This window comes from Ambystoma mexicanum, chromosome 6p (assembly GCF_040938575.1).
Source record: "Ambystoma mexicanum isolate Mex_15411 chromosome 6p, UKY_AmexF1_1, whole genome shotgun sequence".
Classification (NCBI taxonomy): domain Eukaryota; kingdom Metazoa; phylum Chordata; class Amphibia; order Caudata; family Ambystomatidae; genus Ambystoma; species Ambystoma mexicanum.
The window spans coordinates 1175381845-1175402134 of record NC_090935.1 but is presented as its reverse complement, the minus strand read 5'-3'; the positions used below and the strand labels follow the sequence as shown (position 1 = coordinate 1175402134).

At 53.3% G+C, this 20290-nt stretch overlaps 1 protein-coding gene across 1 annotated transcript in view; it reads left to right on the top strand.

Annotated features, from left to right (window-relative positions):
• The window catches only part of ALDH1A1 (aldehyde dehydrogenase 1 family member A1), a 653703-nt gene that overhangs the window by 530382 nt on the left and 103031 nt on the right, over window positions 1–20290 (top strand). Inside the window, exons 6-7 of the mRNA XM_069625815.1 lie at window positions 11072–11133; window positions 16034–16162. Of these exons, the coding sequence (XP_069481916.1) occupies window positions 11072–11133; window positions 16034–16162 (191 nt within the window). The remainder of the gene's footprint in view (window positions 1–11071; window positions 11134–16033; window positions 16163–20290) is intronic.

The following is a 20290-nucleotide window of genomic DNA, read 5'->3' as shown; positions in this document are numbered from 1 at the left end:
TTACCCCCCACCCCCCGCTCATGCCCCACGTCTCCCTCTTGTTCCCCCACCCCCTGCTCATGCCCCGTGTCTCCCTGCTGTTGCCCCCCACCCCGGCTCATGTCCCGTGTCTATCTCCTGTTACCTCCACCCCCCACTCATGCCCTGTGTCTCTCTCCTGTTACCCCCCACCCCCCTCTCATGCCCAGTGTCTCTCCCCTGTTGCCCCCCACCCCCCGCTCATGCCCCGTGTCTCCCTGCTGTTGCCCCCACACCCTCTCATGCCTAGTGTCTCTCTCCTGTTACCCTCCACCCCCCTCTCATGCCCCGTGTCTCCCTCGTGTTCTCCGTACCCCCCACCCCCGGTCATGCACTGTGTCTCCCTGCTGTTGCCCCCCACCCCCGCTCATGCCCCGTGTCTCTCTCCTGTTACCCCCCACCCCCCTCTCATGCCCCGTTTCTCCGTGCTGTTGCCCCCCACCCCCCGCTCATGCCCCGTGTCTCTCTCCTGTTACCCCCCACCCCCTGCTCATGCCCCGTGTCTCTCTCGTGTTCCCCCCACCCGCTCTCATGCCCCGTGTCTCCCTCGTATTTCCCGCACCCCCCGCTCATGCCCCGTGTCTCCCTGCTGTTAACCCCCACCCCACCGCTCATGCCCCGTGTCTTCCTCCTGTTGCCCCCCACCCACTGCTCATGCCCCATGTCTCTCTCCTGTTACCCCCCCACCCCCGCTCATGCCCCGCATCTCCCTCTTGTTCCCCCACCCCCTGCTCATGCCCTGTGTCTCCCTGCTGTTGCCCCCCACCCCGGCTCATGCCCCGTGTCTCTCTCCTGTTACTCCCCACCCCCGCTCATGCCCTGCATCTCTCTCCTGTTACTCCCCACCCACCTCTCATGCCCCGTGTCTCTCTCCTGTTGCCCCCCACCCCCAGTCATGCCCCATGTCTCCCTGCTGTTGCCCCCCATCCCCCGCTCATGCCCCGTGTCTCTCTCCTGATACCCCCACCCCCCACTCATGCCCTGTGTCTCTCTCCTGTTACCCCCTACCCCCCTCTCATGCCCAGTGTCTCTCTCCTGTTTCCCCCACCCCTCGGTCATGCCCCGTGTCTCCCTTCTGTTGCCCCCCCACCCCCGGTCATGCAATGTGTCTCCCTGCTGTTGCCCCTCACCCCCGCTCATGCCCCGTGTCTCTCTCCTGTTACCCCCCTCTCATGCCCCGTGTCTCCCTCGTGTTCCCCCCAACCCCCTCTCATGCCCCGTGTCTCCCTGCTGTTGCCCCCACCCCCCGCTCATGACCCGTGTCTCTCTCCTGTTACCCCCACCCCCGCTCATGCCCTGTGTCTCTCTCCTGTTACCCCCACCCCCCTCTCATGCCCCGTGTCTCTCTCCTGTTGTCCCCTACCCATGGTCATGCCCCGTGTCTCCCTGCTGTTGCCCCCCACCCCCGATCATGCCCCATGTCTCTCTCCTGTTAACCCCATCCCTTCTCATGCCCCTTGTCTCTCTCCTGTTGGCCCCCAACCCCCGGTCATGCCCCGTGTCTCCCTGCTGTTTCCCCCCACCCCCTGGTCATGCCCCGTGTCTCCTTGCTGTTACCCCCCACCCCCCTCTCATGCCCCATGTCTCTCTCCTGTTGGCCCCCAACCTCTGGTCATGCCCTGTGTCTCCCTGCTGTTGCCCCCACCCCCCGCTCATGCCCCGTGTCTCTCTCCTGTTGCCCCCCACCCCCGGTCATGCCCCGTGTCTACCTGCTGTTGCCCCCCAACCCCTGCTCATGCCCTGTGTCTCTCTCCTGTTACCCCCCACACCCTCTCATGCCCTGTGTCTCCCTTGTGTTTCCCCCACCTCCGCTCATGCCCTGTGTCTCCTTGCTGTTGCCCCCCACCCCCCGCTCATGAACTGTGTCACTCTCATGTTGCCCCCCACCCCCCGCTCATGCTCCGTGTCTCTCTCCTGTAACCCCACCCCCCTCTCATGCCCCGTGTCTCTCTCCTGTTGCCCCCCACCATGCAGTCATGCCCCATGTCTCTCTCCTGTTGCCCCCTACCCCCGGTCATGCCCCGTGTCTCCCTCGTGTTGCCCCCCACCCCCCGCTCATGCCCCGTGTCTCTCTTCTGTAACCCCCCCACCCCCCTCTTATGCCCCGTGTCTCCCTCGTGTTCCCCCCACACCCGCTCATGCCCCGTGTCTCCCTGCTGTTGCCCCCCACCCCCCACTCATGCCCCGTGTCTCCCTGCTGTTGCCCCCCACCCCCCGGTCATACCCCGCGTGTCTCTCCTGTTACCCTCGACCCCCCTCTCATGCCCCGTGTTCCCCCCAACCCCCGCTCATGCCCCGTGTCCCCTGCTGTTGCCCCCCACCCCCTCTCATGCCTAGTGTCTCTCTCCTGTTACCCTCCACCCCCCTCTCATGCCCCGTGTCTCCCTCATGTTCCCCCCAACCCCCGCTCATGCCCCATGTCTCCCCTGTTCCCCCCACCCCCTCTCATGCCCCATGTCTCCCTCCTGTTCCCTCCAACCCCCCGCTCATGCCCCGTGTCTCCCTCCTGTTCCCACCACCCCCGCTCATGCCTGTGTCTCCCTCCTGTTGCCCCCCACCCCCCGCTCATGCCCCGTGTCTCTCTCCTGTTACCCCCACCCCCGCTCATGCCCCGTGTCTCCCTCTTGTTGCCCCCCACCCCCCGCTCATGCCCCGTGTCTCCCTGCTGTTCCCTCCACCCCCCGCTCATGCCCCGTGTCTCCCTCCTGTTGCCCCCCACCCCCCACTCATGCCCGTGTCTCTCTCCTGTTACCTCCACCCCCGCTCATGCCCCGTGTCTCCCTCTTGTTGCCCCTCATGCCCCGTGTCTCCCTCGTGTTCCCCCCACCCCCTGCTCATGCCCCGTGTCTCCCTCTTGTTCCCCCCACCCCCTGCTCATGCCCCGTGTCTCACTGCTGTTGCCCCCCACCCCCCGCTCATGCCCCCTGTCTCTCTCCTGTTGCCCCCAACCCCCTGGTCATGCCCGTGTCTCCCCGCTGTTGCCCTCCACCCCCTCGTCATGATCTGTGTCTCCCTGCTGTTGCCCCCCACCCCCTGCTCATGCCCCGTGTCTCTCTCCTGTTTCCTCCACCCGCTCTCATGCCCCGTGTCTCCTCGTGTTCCCCCCTCCCCGCTCATGCCCGTGTCTCCCTGCTGTTGCCCCCACCCCACCGCTCATGCCCCGTGTCTTCCTCCTGTTGCCCCCCACCCACTGCTCATGCCCCATGTCTCTCTCCTGTTACCCCCCACCCCCGCTCATGCCCCGCATCTCCCTCTTGTTCCCCCACCCCCTCCTCATGCCCTGTGTCTCCCTGCTGTTGCCCCCTACCCCGGCTCATGCCCCGTGTCTCTCTCCTGTTACCCCCCCACCCCCGCTCATGCCCTGCATCTCTCTCCTCTTACCCCCCACCCCGCTCATGCCCCGTGTCTCCCTCTTGTTGCCCCCCACCCCCCGCTCATGCCCCGTGTCTCCCTGCTTTTCCCTTCACCCTCCGCTCATGCCCCGTGTCTCCCTCCTGTTGCCCCCCACCCCCCACTCATGCCCGTGTCTCTCTCCTGTTACCTCCACCCCCCGCTCATGCCCCGTGTCTCCCTCTTGTTGCCCCTCATGCCCTGTGTCTCCCTCATGTTCCCCCCACCCCCGCTCATGCCCCGTGTCTCCCTCTTGTTCCCCCCACCCCCTGCTCATGCCCCGTGTCTCACTGCTGTTGCCCCCCACCCCCCGCTCATGCCCCCTGTCCCTCTCCTGTTGCCCCCCACCCCCTGGTCATGCCCGTGTCTCCCTGCTGTTGCCCTCCACCCCCTGGTCATGACCTGTGTCTCCCTGCTGTTGCCCCCATCCCCTGCTCATGTCCCGTGTCTCTCTCCTGTTACCCCCCACCCGCTCTCATGACCCGTGTCTCCTCATGTTTCCCCCACCCCCCGCTCATGCCCGTGTCTCCCTGCTGTTGCCCCCCACCCCACCGCTCATGCCCCGTGTCTTCCTCCTGTTTCCCCCCACCCACTGCTCATGCCCCATGTCTCTCTCCTGTTACCCCCCACCCCCGCTCATGCCCCGCATCTCCCTCTTGTTCCCCCACCCCCTGCTCATGCCCTGTGTCTCCCTGCTGTTGCCCCCCACCACGGCTCATGCCCCGTGTCTCTCTCCTGTTACCCCCCACCCCCGCTCATGCCCTGCATCTCTCTCCTGTTACCCCCCACCCACCTCTCATGCCCCGTGTCTCTCTCCTGTTGCCCCCACCCCCAGTCATGCCCCATTTCTCCCTGCTGTTGCCCCCCATCCCCCGCTCATGCCCCGTGTCTTTCTCCTGATACCCCCACCCCCCACTCATGCCCTGTGTCTCTCTCCTGTTACCCCCCACCCCCCTCTCATGCCCAGTGTCTCTCTCCTGTTTCCCCCACCCCTCGGTCATGCCCCGTGTCTCCCTTCTGTTGCCCCCCCACCCCGGTCATGCAATGTGTCTCCCTGCTGTTGCCCCTCACCCCCGCTCATGCCCCGTGTATCTCTCCTGTTACCCCCTCTCATGCCCTGTGTCTCCCTCGTGTTCCCCCCAACCCCCTCTCATGCCCCGTGTCTCCCTGCTGTTGCCCCCACCCCCCGCTCATGACCCGTGTCTCTCTCCTGTAACCCCCCGCCCGCCGCTCATGCCCTGTGTCTCTCTCCTGTTACCCCCACCCCCCTCTCATGCCCCGTGTCTCTCTCCTGTTGTCCCCTACCCATGGTCATGCCCCGTGTCTCCCTGCTGTTGCCCCCCACCCCCGCTCATGCCCCATGTCTCTCTCCTGTTAACCCCATCCCTTCTCATGCCCCGTGTCTCTCTCATGTTGGCCCCCAACCCCCGGTCATGCCCCATGTCTCCCTGCTGTTTCCCCCACCCCCTGGTCATGCCCCGTGTCTCTTTGCTGTTACCCCCCAACCCCCTCTCATGCCCCATGTCTCTCTCCTGTTGGCCCCAACCCCTGGTCATGCCCTGTGTCTCCCTGCTGTTGCCCCCCACCCCCCGCTCATGCCCCGTGTCTCTCTCCTGTTGCCCCCCACCCCACCACTCATGCCCCGTGTCTTCCTCCTGTTGCCCCCCACCCACTGCTCATGCCCCATGTCTCTCTCCTGTTACCCCCCACCCCCGCTCATGCCCCGCATCTCCCTCTTGTTCCCCCACCCCCCTCTCATGCCCAGTGTCTCTCTCCTGTTGCCCCCACCCCTCGGTCATGCCCCGTGTCTCCCTTCTGTTGCCCCCCCACCCCTGGTCATGCTCTGTGTCTCCTTGCTGTTGCCCCTCACCCGCGCTCATGCCCCGTGTCTCTCTCCTGTTACCCCCCTCTCATGCCCCGTGTCTCCCTCATGTTCCCCCCAACCCCCGCTCATGCCCCGTGTCTCCCTGCTGTTGCCCCCACCCCCCGCTCATGCCCCGTGTCTCTCTCCTGTTACCCCCACCCCCCGCTCATGCCCTGTGTCTCTCTCCTGTTACCCCCACCCCCTCTCATGCCCCGTGTCTCTCTCCTTTTGTCCCCTACCCACGGTCATGCCCCGTGTCTCCCTGCTTTTGCCCCCCACCCCCCGCTCATGCCCCATGTCTCTCTCCTGTTAACCCCATCCCCTCTCATGCCCCGTGTCTCTCTCCTGTTGGCCCGCAACCCCCGGTCATGCCCCGTGTCTCCCTGCTGTTTCCCCCCACCCCCTGGTCATGCCCCGTCTCTCCTTGCTGTTACCCCCAACCCCCTCTCATGCCCCATGTCTCTCTCCTGTTGGCCCCCAACCCCTGGTCATGCCCTGTGTCTCCCTGCTGTTGCCCCCCACCCCCTGCTCATGCCCCGTGTCTCTCTCCTGTTGCCCCCCACCCCCGGTCATGCCCCGTGTCTCCCTGCTGTTGCCCCCCAACCCCTGGTCATGCCCTGTGTCTCTCTCCTGTTACCCCCCACACCCTCTCATGCCCTGTGTCTCCCTTGTGTACCCCCCACCTCCGCTCATGCCCTGTGTCTCCCTGCTGTTGCCCCCCACCCCCCGCTCATGCCCTGTGTCACTCTCATGTTGCCCCCCACTCCCGGCTCATGCCCCGTGTCTCTCTCCTGTTACCCCCACCCCCCTCTCATGCCCCGTGTCTCTCTCCTGTTGCCCCCCACCCTGCAGTCATGCCCCATGTCTCTCTCCTGTTGCCCCCTACCCCCCGGTCATGCCCCGTGTCTCCCTCTTGTTGCCCCCCACCCCCCGCTCATGCCCCGTGCCTCTCTTCTGTTACCCCCCACCCCCCTCTCATGCCCCGTGTCTCCCTCGTGTTCCCCCTACCCCCGCTCATGCCCCGTGTCTCCCTGCTGTTGCCCCCCACCCCCGCTCATGCCCTGTGTCTCCCTGCTGTTGCCCCCCACCCCCCGGTCATACCCTGTGTCTCTCTCCTGTTACCCTCCACCCCCCTCTCATTCCCCGTGTTCCCCCCATCCCCCACTCATGCCCCGTGTCTCCCTGCTGTTGCCCCCACCCCCTCTCATGCCTAGTGTCTCTCTCCTGTTACCCTCCACCCCCTCTCATGCCCCGTGTCTCCCTCATGTTCCCCCCACCCCCCGCTCATGCCCCATGTCTCCCCTGTTCCCCCCACCCCCGCTCATGCCCCGTGTCTCCCTCCTGTTACCTCCAACACCCCGCTCATGCCCCGTGTCTCCCTCCTGTTCCCACTACCCCTGCTCATGCCTGTGTCTCCCTCCTGTTGCCCCCCCACCCCCCGCTCATACCCCGTGTCTCTCTCCTGTTACCCCCCACCCCCGCTCATGCCCCGTGTCTCCCTCTTGTTGCCCCCCACCCCCCGCTCATGCCCCGTGTCTCCCTGCTGTTCCCTCCACCCCCCGCTCATGCCCGTGTCTCCCTCCTGTTGCCCCCCACTCATGCCCGTGTCTCTCTTCTGTTACCTCCACCCCCCGCTCATGCCCCGTGTCTCCCTCTTGTTCCCCCCACCCCCTGCTCATGCCCCGTGTCTCACTGCTGTTGCCCCCCACCCCCCGCTCATGCCCCGTTTCTCTCTCCTGTTGCCCCCCACCCCCTGGTCATGCCCTGTGTCTCCCTGCTGTTGCCCTCCACCCCCTGGTCATGACCTGTGTCTCCCTGCTGTTGCCCCCCACCCCCTGCTCATGCCCCGTGTCTCTCTCCTGTTACCCCCCACCCGCTCTCATGCCCCGTGTCTCCTCGTGTTTCCCCCACCCCCCGCTCATGCCCCGTGTCTCCCTGCTGTTGCCCCCCACCCCACCACTCATGCCCCGTGTCTTCCTCCTGTTGCCCCCACCCACTGCTCATGCCCCATGTCTCTCTCCTGTTACCCCCCACCCCCGCTCATGCCCCACATCTCCCTCTTGTTCCCCCACCCCCTGCTCATGCCCTGTGTCTCCCTGCTGTTGCCCCCCACCACGGCTCATGCCCGTGTCTCTCTCCTGTTATACCCCAACCCCGCTCATGCCCTGCATCTCTCTCCTGTTACCCCCCACCCACCTCTCATGCCCCGTGTCTCTCTCCTGTTGCCCCCCACCCCCAGTCATGCCCCATGTCTCCCTGCTGTTGCCCCCATCCCCCGCTCATGCCCCGTGTCTCTCTCCTGATACCCCACCCCCCACTCATGCCCTGTGTCTCTCTCCTGTTACCCCCCACCCCCCTCTCATGCCCAGTGTCTCCCGCCTGTTGCCCCCCACCCCTCAGTCATGCCCCTTGTCTCCCTTCTGTTGCCCCCCCACCCCCGGTCATGCACTGTGTCTCCTTGCTGTTTCCCCTCACCCCCGCTCATGCCCCGTGTCTATCTCCTGTTACCCCCCTCTCATGCCCCGTGTCTCCCTCGTGTTCCCCCCAACCCCCGCTCATGCCCCGTGTCTCCCTGCTGTTGCCCCCACCACCCGCTCATGCCCCGTGTCTCTCTCCTGTTACCCCCCACCCCCCCGGCTCATGCCCTGTGTCTCTCTCCTGTTACCCCCACCCCCCTCTCATGCCCCGTGTCTCTCTCCGGTTGTCCCCTACCCACGGTCATGCCCCGTGTCTCCCTGCTGTTGCCCCCCACCCCCCGCTCATGCCCCATGTCTCTCTCCTGTTAACCCCATCCCCTCTCATGCCCCGTGTCTCTCTCCTGTTGGCCCCCAACCCCCGGTCATGCCCCGTGTCTCCCTGCTGTTTCCCCCCCAACCCCTGGTCATGCCCCGTGTCTCCTTGCTGTTACCCCCCACCCCCCTCTCATGCCCCATGTCTCTCTCCTGTTGGCCCCCAACCCCTGGTCATGCCCTGTGTCTCCCTGCTGTTGCCCCCCACCCCCCGCTCATGCCCCGTGTATATCTCCTGTTGCCCCCCACCCCCGGTCATGCCCCGTGTCTCCCTGCTGTTGCCCCCCAACCCCTGGTCATGCCCTGTGTCTCTCTCCTGTTACCCCCCACACCCTCTCATGCCCTGTGTCTCCCTTGTGTTCCCACCATCTCCGCTCATTCCCTGTGTCTCCCTGCTGTTGCCCCCACCCCCTGCTCATGCCCTGTGTCACTCTCATGTTGCCCCCCACCCCCCACACATGCCCCGTGTCTCTCTCCTGTTACCCCCACCCCCCTCTCATGCCCTGTGTCTCTCTCCTGTTGCCCCCCACCCTGCAGTCATGCCCCATGTCTCTCTCCTGTTGCCCCCCCCCCCGGTCATGCCCCGTGTCTCCCTCTTGTTGCCCCCCACCCCCCGCTCATGCCCCGTGTCTCTCTTCTGTTACCCCCCCACCCCCTCTCATGCCCCGTTTCTCCCTCGTGTTCCCCCCACCCCGCTCATGCCTGCCCCGTGTCTCCTTGCTGTTGCCCCCCAGCCCAGCTCATGCCCCGTGTCTCCCTGCTGTGGCCCCCCAGGCCCTGCTCATGCCCCATGTCTCTCTCCTGTTACCCCCGCTCAAGCCCTGTGTCTCCCTGCTGTTGCCCCCCACCCCCGCTCATGCCCCATGTCTCCCTGCTGTTGCCCCCCACCCCCCGCTCATGCCCGTATCCCCCTACTGTTACCCCCCACCACCCGCTCATGCCCTGTGGCTCTCTCCTGTTACCCCCCACCCCCCTCTCTTGCCCCGTCTCTCCCTCCTGGTCCCCCCTACCCATGCCCTGTTGTGTTCTCTTTATACACTCCGCCTTCCCTTTCCATGGTGTCCATCCTGGTAAAAGATTTTCCTTCCTACACCGGGACGTCGCAGGCAGACTTTGAGAACCTAGGATGCTAGTGGTCTTCATCCATTGAAAAGGATGTTATGGTTGCGTTGCACTAACAAAAAACTATGAAATTCAATTAAAAAAATGTGTTAAAGGGACGTTATGGTTAAGTTGCACTAATAAAAAACTATGAAATTCAATGAAAAAACGTTGTTAAAGGGACGTTATAGTTAAGTTGCACTAATAAAAACCTATGAAAATCAATGAAAAAACTTTGTTAAAGGGACGTTATGGTAAAGTTGGACTAAGAGAAACCAATGAAATTCAGTGAAAAAACTTCGTTAAAGGGACGTTATGGTTAAGTTGCGCTACTAAAAACCTATGAAATTCAGTGAAAACACTTTGTTAAAGGGACGTTATGGTTCCAAGTAAAACCGAAAAACCCTTGAAATTCGCCAGTTATGGTAAGCTAAGCAACCATAACTCACGCCACCACCGTGCACTGCTAAGCCTAACACCCAGGACATCAAAGATGACATCACAAATGTCATTAATGACATCACTGATGACATCACATGTGCATTTACCTTTCATGAAAAGTCTGTACAAGGGATTCTTAGTGTAATGTTTATTAAAAAAAGCGTCAAAGATTATTGGAATAAATATCAAGTGCTAATCAGTGCAGTAAGCTATGCATTGATATAAATAGCATTCTCTTATTAATTTCAATCCAGTATACTAAGGTACTCATGTAGAACCATAGGCATTGTGTGCAGCATCCATGATGGAGGTGCAATATTCATAAGCTTGCCATTTTCAATAGTGAAATGATAACTGTTTTCAAATTAGAGTTTTGCGTACAGTGAAACTTGTGATAAGTAGGTAATAAAACCCCCTTACTACATAATTGCATTATTATAGATAAATCACAAAGAGACAACACCACATACAAATATGAATATATACAAGGGAATTGAAGTAAGGAAAATAAAACAGCAATACTAGCACAAAGTGTTCATAACCTAACTGATTACCTTTATGCAGAGAAATGATTGCTCTGTTTCAAAGCTGTTACTTACCCTATCTATATACATCACATGATGTGTCTGGACCCTAAGGAAAATAGTGTGAGTACAACATATAAAAATATCAGCATATACAGGGAAAGTACAGTAATAAAAAAACATCAAAACTATCAGAAAGTGCTGATAACTCTACTGATAATTTTAATGCACAAAAAGGATTGCTGTCTTTCAAGGTTGTGCCTTCCCCTATGTATATGTTTCATATGATATGACTGGACCATAAGGAAATTATTGTAAGAACATACTTGAAGGATAAGTCTACAAATATAGTGTATTTACAATTTTTTGTTCCTGACTGTTACTGAAGAAAATCATGTGGCCTAGATATGTCAGGAAAGGAAAAAGGGGACGTCAGACATGTGATGTCATCAGTGATGTCATCTTTGATGTCCTGGGTGTTGGGCTTAGCAGTGCACGGTGGTGGCGCGAGTTATGGTTGCTTAGCTTACCATAACTGGCAAATTTCAAGGGGTTTTCAGTTTTACTTGGAACCATAACGTCCCTTTAACAAAGTTTTTTCACTGAATTTCATAGGTTTTTAGTAGCGCAACTTAACCATAACGTCCCTTTAACAAAGTTTTTTCACTGAATATATATATATATATACATATATATATATATATATATATATATCGTCCAGAAAGAGCAGCCACACAGATTCAGGCAACATAGTACAATTCTGCAATTTAGACCATTAATGCTGATGGTGCTGGGCAACAATGCCGGGCATATTGACCATTGTAAGGCTTCCATCCTATGATGAGACTTTGTTGTGCATAATTAAAAATGTTTATCAGCGACACTGTTTCTAACTTCTTTTTGGCCCCTTAAGTTTATCAGTGTTTACTTTTTTTTTGCCCTAGATGGAGACTTTTTTACTTTTACAAGACATGAGCCGGTTGGTGTGTGTGGACAAATTATCCCCGTGAGTAGATATTGCCTACTCTGAGTGAATATGAGGAATTGATCACATGAAAATAATCAAGCTGACTAGCACTTGGGTGAAGAATCAATCTGATGCAGAATTAATGTACATTGTGGACAATTACATTTGTGAAATGTCTGGATTGTATGTATCTCACACCTACTATCTTATGTTTATTATTGCAAGCAATATTTCTGATGTCCATGTAATAGTTGCATCAATTAGGATTTTAAATATAAAGCACTGCTGTGACATAATTCACTGACATCTAGAAAAGATGGATAAAATATACTTGAATTTCACTTCAATTAGGTTACAAACATTTGCAAACTAATATGCATACAGAACATCTGCGTATGAATATGTGTGCATAGGCAGAGCTGTTTTTTTAAAGTTATCCTCCATGCAATCATGGTCGTCTTTAAATGTTAATGTCATTTAGCACGTGGAAACCTTTCTAATGGTGCCCTTCTATGCCAAGGCACCATTTCCACTTATAATAAAGGGACACGTGGAAAGGGGGCTTCAGGCCTAGCAGCAGTGGGGGGACTATCTATGTGAAAGGAACAGACTTGGAGAAACGATATTGAGTTTCAGACATGCTCTCATTTACTGAGGAGAGTCCACACGCTACACTCATGAGCGTGCTATGCGGAAACAATGTTGAAGGCAGCAGAAATGGAAAAGAAGAAAACCATGGGCAGAGTGTTTGCATCCTCCTGGCTGAGTGAGTACATCACTACACATTGAGACAAGAGCAGTTTTGATGTGTATAGGTCAAGAGCCAGAGTGCAATGGATATTGGATGAGCAATATTCCTAGGATATGTGTTGCCATGAGACCCTGGTACTTTCCATGTTACTTAAGATGCAAGGTACTATGGCGCAGGGGCATGTTTAATGGAAGGCCAGTGCTGCATCATTGAATGATTTGTAAATGATGCCCAGGGTGAAGGGGCTTTTGATAAAGGTGCTCACTGAAAAGGCCATTAGGGCAGTTTGGGTTTGACTCACACTTTGGGATTGTTCAACCTGGATCTGGGAAGGAAAAAGGCCATAGGGCTGCACTCGGTGAAAATTAGGTGGCTTGGTATGAAATTGAAGTGAAGAGTATCAGCTTCATAAACATGCAATTAACTTTCTGTAATATTCCTCTCTGCTTGTCATGGTTTTGTTTATTGTGTTTTCTCATTCAGAACTTTAAAGAATTTACATCATGCTCTATGTCATGCCACATCATGCTCTCACATCTTCACCCATTAATGGTGGCAGTAGATGGCAAGTACTCTTGGCAGGCTTCTCATCAACCGGTTGTATCATGAATGTCTATCACAATGGCACTATCTTGGATCAGGGTCCTCAACCCAACCTCTTCCTCCTTGACCGGCGCTTGCCGTCCCTCGTTATCTTCCCACACCTGCTACTCTTTTTTCCACTCTCTCTGCTCCTCTCCTCCGACTGGTGTACCCCTCCTCGGAAAACCTTCAAAGGCAGTGACCTCTTGCATCTAGCCATGCTTAATGCTTGTTCTGCTATCAAACACTCTGCTGACATCTGCCTCCTGCTTGACGACCTTGAGCTCGATATCCTCGCTCTTACCAAGATGTGGTTTAATGCCATCTTATTCACTGCTTTTTACTTGCTATTCCCTGATGGCTATAAGATCATCTCCATGCCGTGTCCTAACCATGCTGGTGGTGGGGTTGCCCTGATCTTCCCAGAGTGGGTCCCTTCTTCCCTTATACCCACCCAGCCTTACTCTTCCTTTGAGAGCCTGGTTTTCAAATGTATCATCTATCCCACTTCCTCCCTGACCATTGCCACCATCTACAGCCCACCTTGCTCTACCACCCTTTTCCTCTCTGAATGGGCTGATTTCTCCTCCTCTCTCCTCTCATCCACCCCTGAAATCCTTCTCCTGGGTGACTTCATCATCCAAGTTGACTCATCAATCATGGCATCCACTCTCTTCTGTGACCTCTGCACCTCGCTCTCCCTCTCCATTCTCCCATCTGGTCCTACCCATTCAGATGGTCTCACACTCAATGCCATCTCCAACACTGACCTCTTGCTCTCCTCCGCACTCACCACCCCATCGTGTGGTCAGACCACTCTCTCCTCTCCTCCAAGCTGGGCCCTCTCTGGCATCTGACTGCACCTCCCTCATTCCTGCCAGCCTTTTTCACAAACATCCATCCGATGAAACGAGTGTCCTTCCCTACCTTTGCATCTACCTTCAAACCCCCTCTGCCCCAACCTCTGACTCTGCTCTTAGCAACCCCCATCTCACCATCATGAACACTCTTGACATTCTTGCCCCAGTCATGAGGATACGCCTGATACATGCCTCTAAGCAAAAAACCTGGTATGACTCTGAACTTGCAGCCCTGAAGCGCAAGTGCAGAGCTGCAGAACGGAAGTGGCAAACCTCAGGCTCACCCTCTGACAAACATCTTCCCTCAAGCACTCTCTAGTAGACCCCCTCCAGAAAAAATTCTTCTGCAGACCCATCCTGCCCTGCTCACTACTGCCCCATCTCTATCACCCGTTTCCTTGGGAAATTCTTTGAGAAGCTGATCTTCCCCCAGAAGACAGAGCATACTGGGCTTGTTGGTTGCCTCCATGACCATCAATCTGGATTCCGAGCATCCAGAGGCACAGAAACTGCTCTTCTGAAAACCTTTGAAGAACTGCTTGCATCTCTTGATTCTAACTCTCTTGCCATTCTCATTCTATTTGATCTCTCCTCTGAATTTGACACAGTCAACTTCCCCATCCTCATAAACCTGCTTCACAATACCCTAGGTATCTAGGAGTGGGCACTGGGGACTGGCTGACCCCCTTCCTCAATGACTGTCTCTGCCAGGTTATCCCGGGCTCTATCTCCATTCCCACATCTATTTCAACCTGTGGTGTCCCCCCGGGCTCTAACCTTTCTCCATGGCTCTTTAACATCTGTCTTGCCCCGCTTGCACACCCAATTTCCACCTACTCACCTCACTTCCAGTGTTATGCAGATGGCACACAACTCTTCTTCAAACTTCCCTCTGTTCATCTCCTTACCTCCTCCATCATTCCTGACTGTCTATCTGCCACACAGTCCTGGTGTGCCTCCAATGATCTCTGCCTCAATGCCAGCAAGATGAGATCCTTCCCATTGGGACTCTTACTCACTCTTTCTTCCCCTCACTCTGGCCACTCTCTATGGGTTCCCCCCTTCTCCTTCATCCTAAGCCACAATCCTTGGGGTCATCTTTGACTCCTCTCTTTCCTTCCTCCCTCACATCCAGGACATTGCCAAGAAGGCCCACTTTCAACTCCACCTCCTCAAAGGAATCCTTCCTTTCCTCACTTTTCCCCAGAGCTCAATGTCTCCAGAGCCCTGGTAGTCTCTAGACTTGACTACTGCAATAGCTTCTTCCTTTATATACCCTCTTCCTCTCTTTGTCCCCTCGAGCTAATCCAGATTAGGGCCGCAATACTTATCCTTGGCCTCGAGCCCAGGGACTGCATCTTCCCAGCCATAATAACTCTCCATTGGTTCCCGGTTGCTGCAAGGATCAAATTCAAATCCCTCTGCATCATCCATAAGGCTGTCTGGGGCTGGGGATCCCGCTATCTACAACCAGTTCTCAGTAAATACACCCGCTCCAGATCTTTACGTTCCTCTGATACGAAATCTCTGCGTGTCATGCGGTTTGCTAAACAGCGAGCTAGTGAACAATCTCTTTCCTCAGCTGGCTCCCTCCTATGGAGCAGCCTCCCCCTTCCTCTTTGTCTTGAGCTGGATCTCCTCAAATTCTGGAAGCTCCTCAAGACTTTTCTTTTCACCTCCTTCTTTGCTAAACCCCACAGTCGCTGAGATTGGTGACCAGGGCACGTATGTGTTCGTCTGGGTCCTGCACTTCCAACCCCAGTTGCCTTCAGCCTGTGCCAACACCCAGCACTTGCCTTAGGCCTCCACTGGCCTGTGCTATCACAGGCCTGCATTATTTATTGGCAGTTGACCACTCTCTACCAATTGATCTCTGCCAGTAACTTAAGAGTTTGCAACTTACTCCCTAGCACATCCCTCCTTGTTACTCCTTGTTACTGCTAGCACTTACCCCCTCCCTCATCCCTCTCTCTCTGCACTTGCACCCTCTGAATGCTCACAAGGCCTAGTAGGACCGCCTCTCTCTTTCATTGGTATATTTGCCTTTCATTCCCATGTTCCCTCCGTGTTGCCCCGTGGGCGCTTTGAAACACAATTTACTTGATGTATTAGCGCATTACAAGTGCACAATAAATACATACATAAATACAATGTTGTTTTGCTTAGGGTTGCCTGAAATATGATTCCCTCCTGTTCCTTAAATTGAACCCTCGAGACATTCCCCTTCTTGCTAGTTATCACTCGGGTGTGCTTGCTATTACTCTTTTCTGTGGGAAGATAAACTTATCAGCAACACATCCTATATAAAAAGGCAATTCCCTCTGCAGTCAAGCCCAGTCTCTGATTGTGAAAGTAAAAGTTTGTTGCTATGAGCTGATCTAAAACACTCTCCCAATTTCGAATGATAATAAGAGGATCAAATTCACTCTTCCAAAAATAACATTCTAGCCATTTCTTCCGGGATATAAATGGTTGTATTTTTTACGGTTGTGTTTGTATTTGCTGTTAGAACTTAGTGTCAGTAAGTGTCTCATGTTAATTACACACAGCGTAAGATGTAACCACATGTTATATTATGTTACTTGGAGTGCACCTCCTCCATTTGCATTGTCTTCTGGTGTTATGGTGGATCTGAATGTAGAGGACAGTGAAGGTCATATGTGTCATTTGAGATAGTAATGCAATTTCTTGTTATACTGTATTTACTTTTTTCACAAATATACATATACGTGTTTCTGCATTACAGTGGAACTTCCCTTTGGTTATGTTGGTTTGGAAGCTTGGCCCTGCTCTCTGCTGTGGAAATACTGTTGTCATTAAACCAGCAGAGCAAACACCCCTTTCTGCCGTCTACATGGGATCATTGATCATTGAGGTGAGTGTACAATACAAGTAACTGTACAGGCTTCATACAATGTTCAAGATGGAGTATTGAGCCGTGCAAGATTTGACAAGTTCTGCTAGTGGTCAGTGTGACAACAGCGAAACAGGGCAGCAAACTGTGCTATATATGAGCAAGGATCTATGGTAAAAATTCAATCTATGCAGGAGAGCTCCCTTGTGGTCAACCATTCATAAGCCACTCACATCTCGGACAGTCAACATTCATGGCTTTTCAGGTCCACATCATCTATTCTTTAGCCAACGCTGCAAGTTTGATAAACTACAAACATGGAAATGTAGCACACACTTAAAAGTGCATAGACTAACAAAGGCTCCCATATAGTTCTGATTTAAAAGGAGCCATGGTAGGTGGTATTGTGAAAACATGTCAGATCGCTTAATCGAATGGGTCAACAGAGTTAGCTCTGTCTTTGGAACGAGTTCTTCGTTTTGGTGGCCAAAGGCCTCCTCATTTTTAAAGGAAGGTACAAATCACTGGGTGTGAAAACCCAGATCATTTCTTTCAGGCCAACATGCGTTTCACAAAGTGAAACCTTCGGGGCTGAAGTAAATCACAGTTTGACATGAATGTGAATGGACCAGAAGTCACTGGCACTGCCTCTGTGACCAGGGGACACAGAGGCAGTGTCAGGGGTACCCAAAGGAAGACCAGGAGTACCATTAGCTATCTCTGACAAAACCCAATTGAAATCTATGTGGTGTGTGTGACGCTAGGTGATGAGCAGGGTTAGTACGTTCCAAGTCCCTGCAGATCTAATTCTTTGGTGCCAAAGTTAATTTTTCACTACATCTCCTATTTCAATATGCTGACAGAAGGAGATACCCCTCCACACTCGTTGTCACTGACTCATTTTGATGTGTTATTAGTGTTTTGCCATTGCTGCTTATGTACACAATACTGAAACATCAATCAATGTTCTTACACAACACTTTTCCAGCAGTTTACTTCACCCTGCTATGGACGTGCCCCTAGATGTCATTGACATTGGTCTTTTCAGCCATACATGTACCTAGAATTGTATTTTGATTGCTGCAACTGACAATTTGTCATCAAAACTGAAGGCGAACTGTGATAACTTCCAGGAAAACCAGTTGTTTGGAAGTCAATAAAGAAAAATGGCAGTGGATGGGGCTTTCATTTCGTATTTTTCCACTCAGTCTATAAATGTTGAGATCCAGTCTCCTAATAACACTGTTAAGCCAGTTCATGGGAACAGAGTGCAAAGGAACGAAGAATGCATATTTATGTACAGGATCAGGGTGAACCTTTTTGCAACGTCAGAAGATATAATCCTAAAAGGATGCAGGTTTAACATGGCTACTACGTGGTAGATTCTAGAACTTTAAAGATCTAACATTTACCCAGCAACAAAATCAGAACAGCTGATTGCCCCAGCTTGTGATCTTGCATGTTTTGCATTTTTGCGCTGCTGGGTTAATACAAGGGAATACTTCAATGTTGATTCATTTATCACTGTTTGCTTTTAGTAAAGTGCTAAAAAAAAAGTTCTTGTGGCAAGGATAAGACTAATAGCAGGCTTTATTTGTATAACCAAAACCATTGTGGAGTTTGTTAATGTGAAGACAGGGACGTAATTTGGGGGTCGCCAAGGGTGCACCTGCAACCCCTGAGATCTTCCTTGCTACCCTTGTGGTCTGTCTTGCTACCCCAAAAAAAACAAAAACAAAATATATATATGCTTTTAAATGGAAGCTCCTGGGCTGTGGTCAGCACCATGTCTCTCTTTGTTTCTGGAGTGGATGGATTTCTTGTTGGTTGGGTGATATTGTATGGATATTTGTTCTCTATGAAACGCTTAAGCATAAGTGCTACATAATAATACATCATTATTGTTTGGCCTTGGACGTCTGCTTGCATTCACAGTAATTTGGTAATATGGGCCTATACACACTGATATTAACAATACAAATGGTGATCCATTCTTGTATGAAATGTGTATCACATTACAGTAATATCTTAACCCTATTTTTCGTAGTGTACTTAGGAACAATGCTGTGCGATGCCTGTTCTTCTTTTGTCAAGGGGTGAAAGGTTGTGTTCCATCGCTTACTGTGATGTTTCTTCAGGGTGGGGTCAAATGACATCACTTCCTGTGATGTCATCAGAGCTCATGGGTTGTGTGATATCACTTTCAGTGAACCTGGCATTTTGGTGAAATTACATCCCGTGTGAACTGTGTGTTTTATGACATTGATGGGTTTCTGAATGGTGTAGGGATGACTGATTGCATAAACATTTGGTTTGTCACACCTGGGAAAATATGCTCAGCAGTGGCAGGAATTAGCTTCTCAGTGTGGAAAGTGGATTGTACGATGAGAACCACCTAAGCACGTTTGTTGCACATATTTGTCTCCACAACATAAAAGTATTTTTCAGCTGTCCAACATAGGGTTATATTTATGATTGTGCAGAATAATGTTGATATGCTTAGTGGTATGATGTCGGCAGTGTGACCATTTCTAACAGGGGCACCAATGCCAGCTACTTCCAATTGTCAACCCCACTGCTTTATTGTAAGCATTCATGAATATCATGGGGACTGTGTCCCAAACAGCTCAGTCTACTTTCCCACGTGCGACCTGACAACCTGACAACCTCAAAAATCCTAGTGTCCTGCTTGATTACCACTACAACACCATTTTGGTAGCAATCTGAAATGGTCACTTCTCTGTACATTGTCCTAGGCAGCTTGTTACCATATTGTTGTATTACATTAAGGGCCCGATTCATAGAAAGGTATGCACTTTTCAGCACACAAAACTCCTTTTCCAGATTCATGTTTTTCCAGGACTCTGCTCCGTCATGTCTTTGCATGCAGTCAAGCACTTTGGGTGACACTCCTCGCAAAGTGTGGGACGGACCTATGAAGAGAAATAAATAGGGGGCAGAACATGCATATTCCCCATTCTCCCGGCAAAATGAGGAAGAACGTGGGCATGTTGAGGGACGGGCCACGCAGTGAAATCGCAAGCCAGTCAAGCACAAACCTAACCAAATTCATGCAATCCAATGCACAACTACATGTCAGAAAAAGTACACGCAAACCTTGTACACTCACCGCCACATGACGAGAGGCACAGAGCACTGTGTGCATAGGATCCAACGTGCAAAGGTAAAGTACACGTAGCAATTTAGGGGTGCCGGCATGTAGTTTAGGTGCCACTTGGAGTTATGGGTGTTCATACACAGATTAGCGGGGTGCAGCCTTGAATTACAGTGGCTCGCACGCAGGTTTACCGGCCGCTACCTTGCATTACAGGAAATGGTGCACAGGTTGTTGGGGTGCAGTTTTGGGTTACAGGGTTTGTATGCAGTGTCTGTCGCCAGGGTGCTGCCTTGGTTGAGGGTGGGAAGGGATGGAATATTGCCAGGGAGCTTGATGGTGCGGATAAGGTAGGCACAAAGGTTGTTATATTTTGCTGTTTTTTCTTTGCGTGGGGGCGTGTCGTGGGCGTTCCAGGAGATACTTGTGCCTAGGGTTACTGTGCGGTTAAAATTCCATGAGTACACGGGCCACGCAAAAAATGCTTTTGTGAAATATGTTTTTTCCATGCAGGCAGGCGTAAAGTCGTTTTACACGCAGAGCGCTTTGCAGGCACTTTGTGCTTTTTCTATGAATGGGGCCCTTAATGTTTATTTTGATGCGTGACATTGCATATGCCCCCAAACCATGGCTGCTGACCCCCTTTCTGATGCCACAGAATGATGTTGAAATGTCCTATACTGCCTCCCATATCAAAACATGAAACAGCATTGATCGTGCATTTGGGTTGCACAAGAGTCGATGTGTGTGTCTCCCTTGCTCGGGAGGTGATGTGCTATGGATAATAAATATGGCTACAGTAGCCCTCAACGTGAAAAACGTCAGGTTTACTTTTTTTCACTAATAGGCTGCATGCACCACACCCTCTCTAGGCTTGTTGGTTGCTGGTAGTAGGCCACCAGAGGATGAGGGACAGTTAAAACCATTAAGTGAAATGTCTGATACAGGACTCAATAAAGACCTTTCCCTTGCACTTGTATGATCTGGAGATTTCACAGCCGTAAAATGCATAACTATTGCATGCAAAGTGTGAT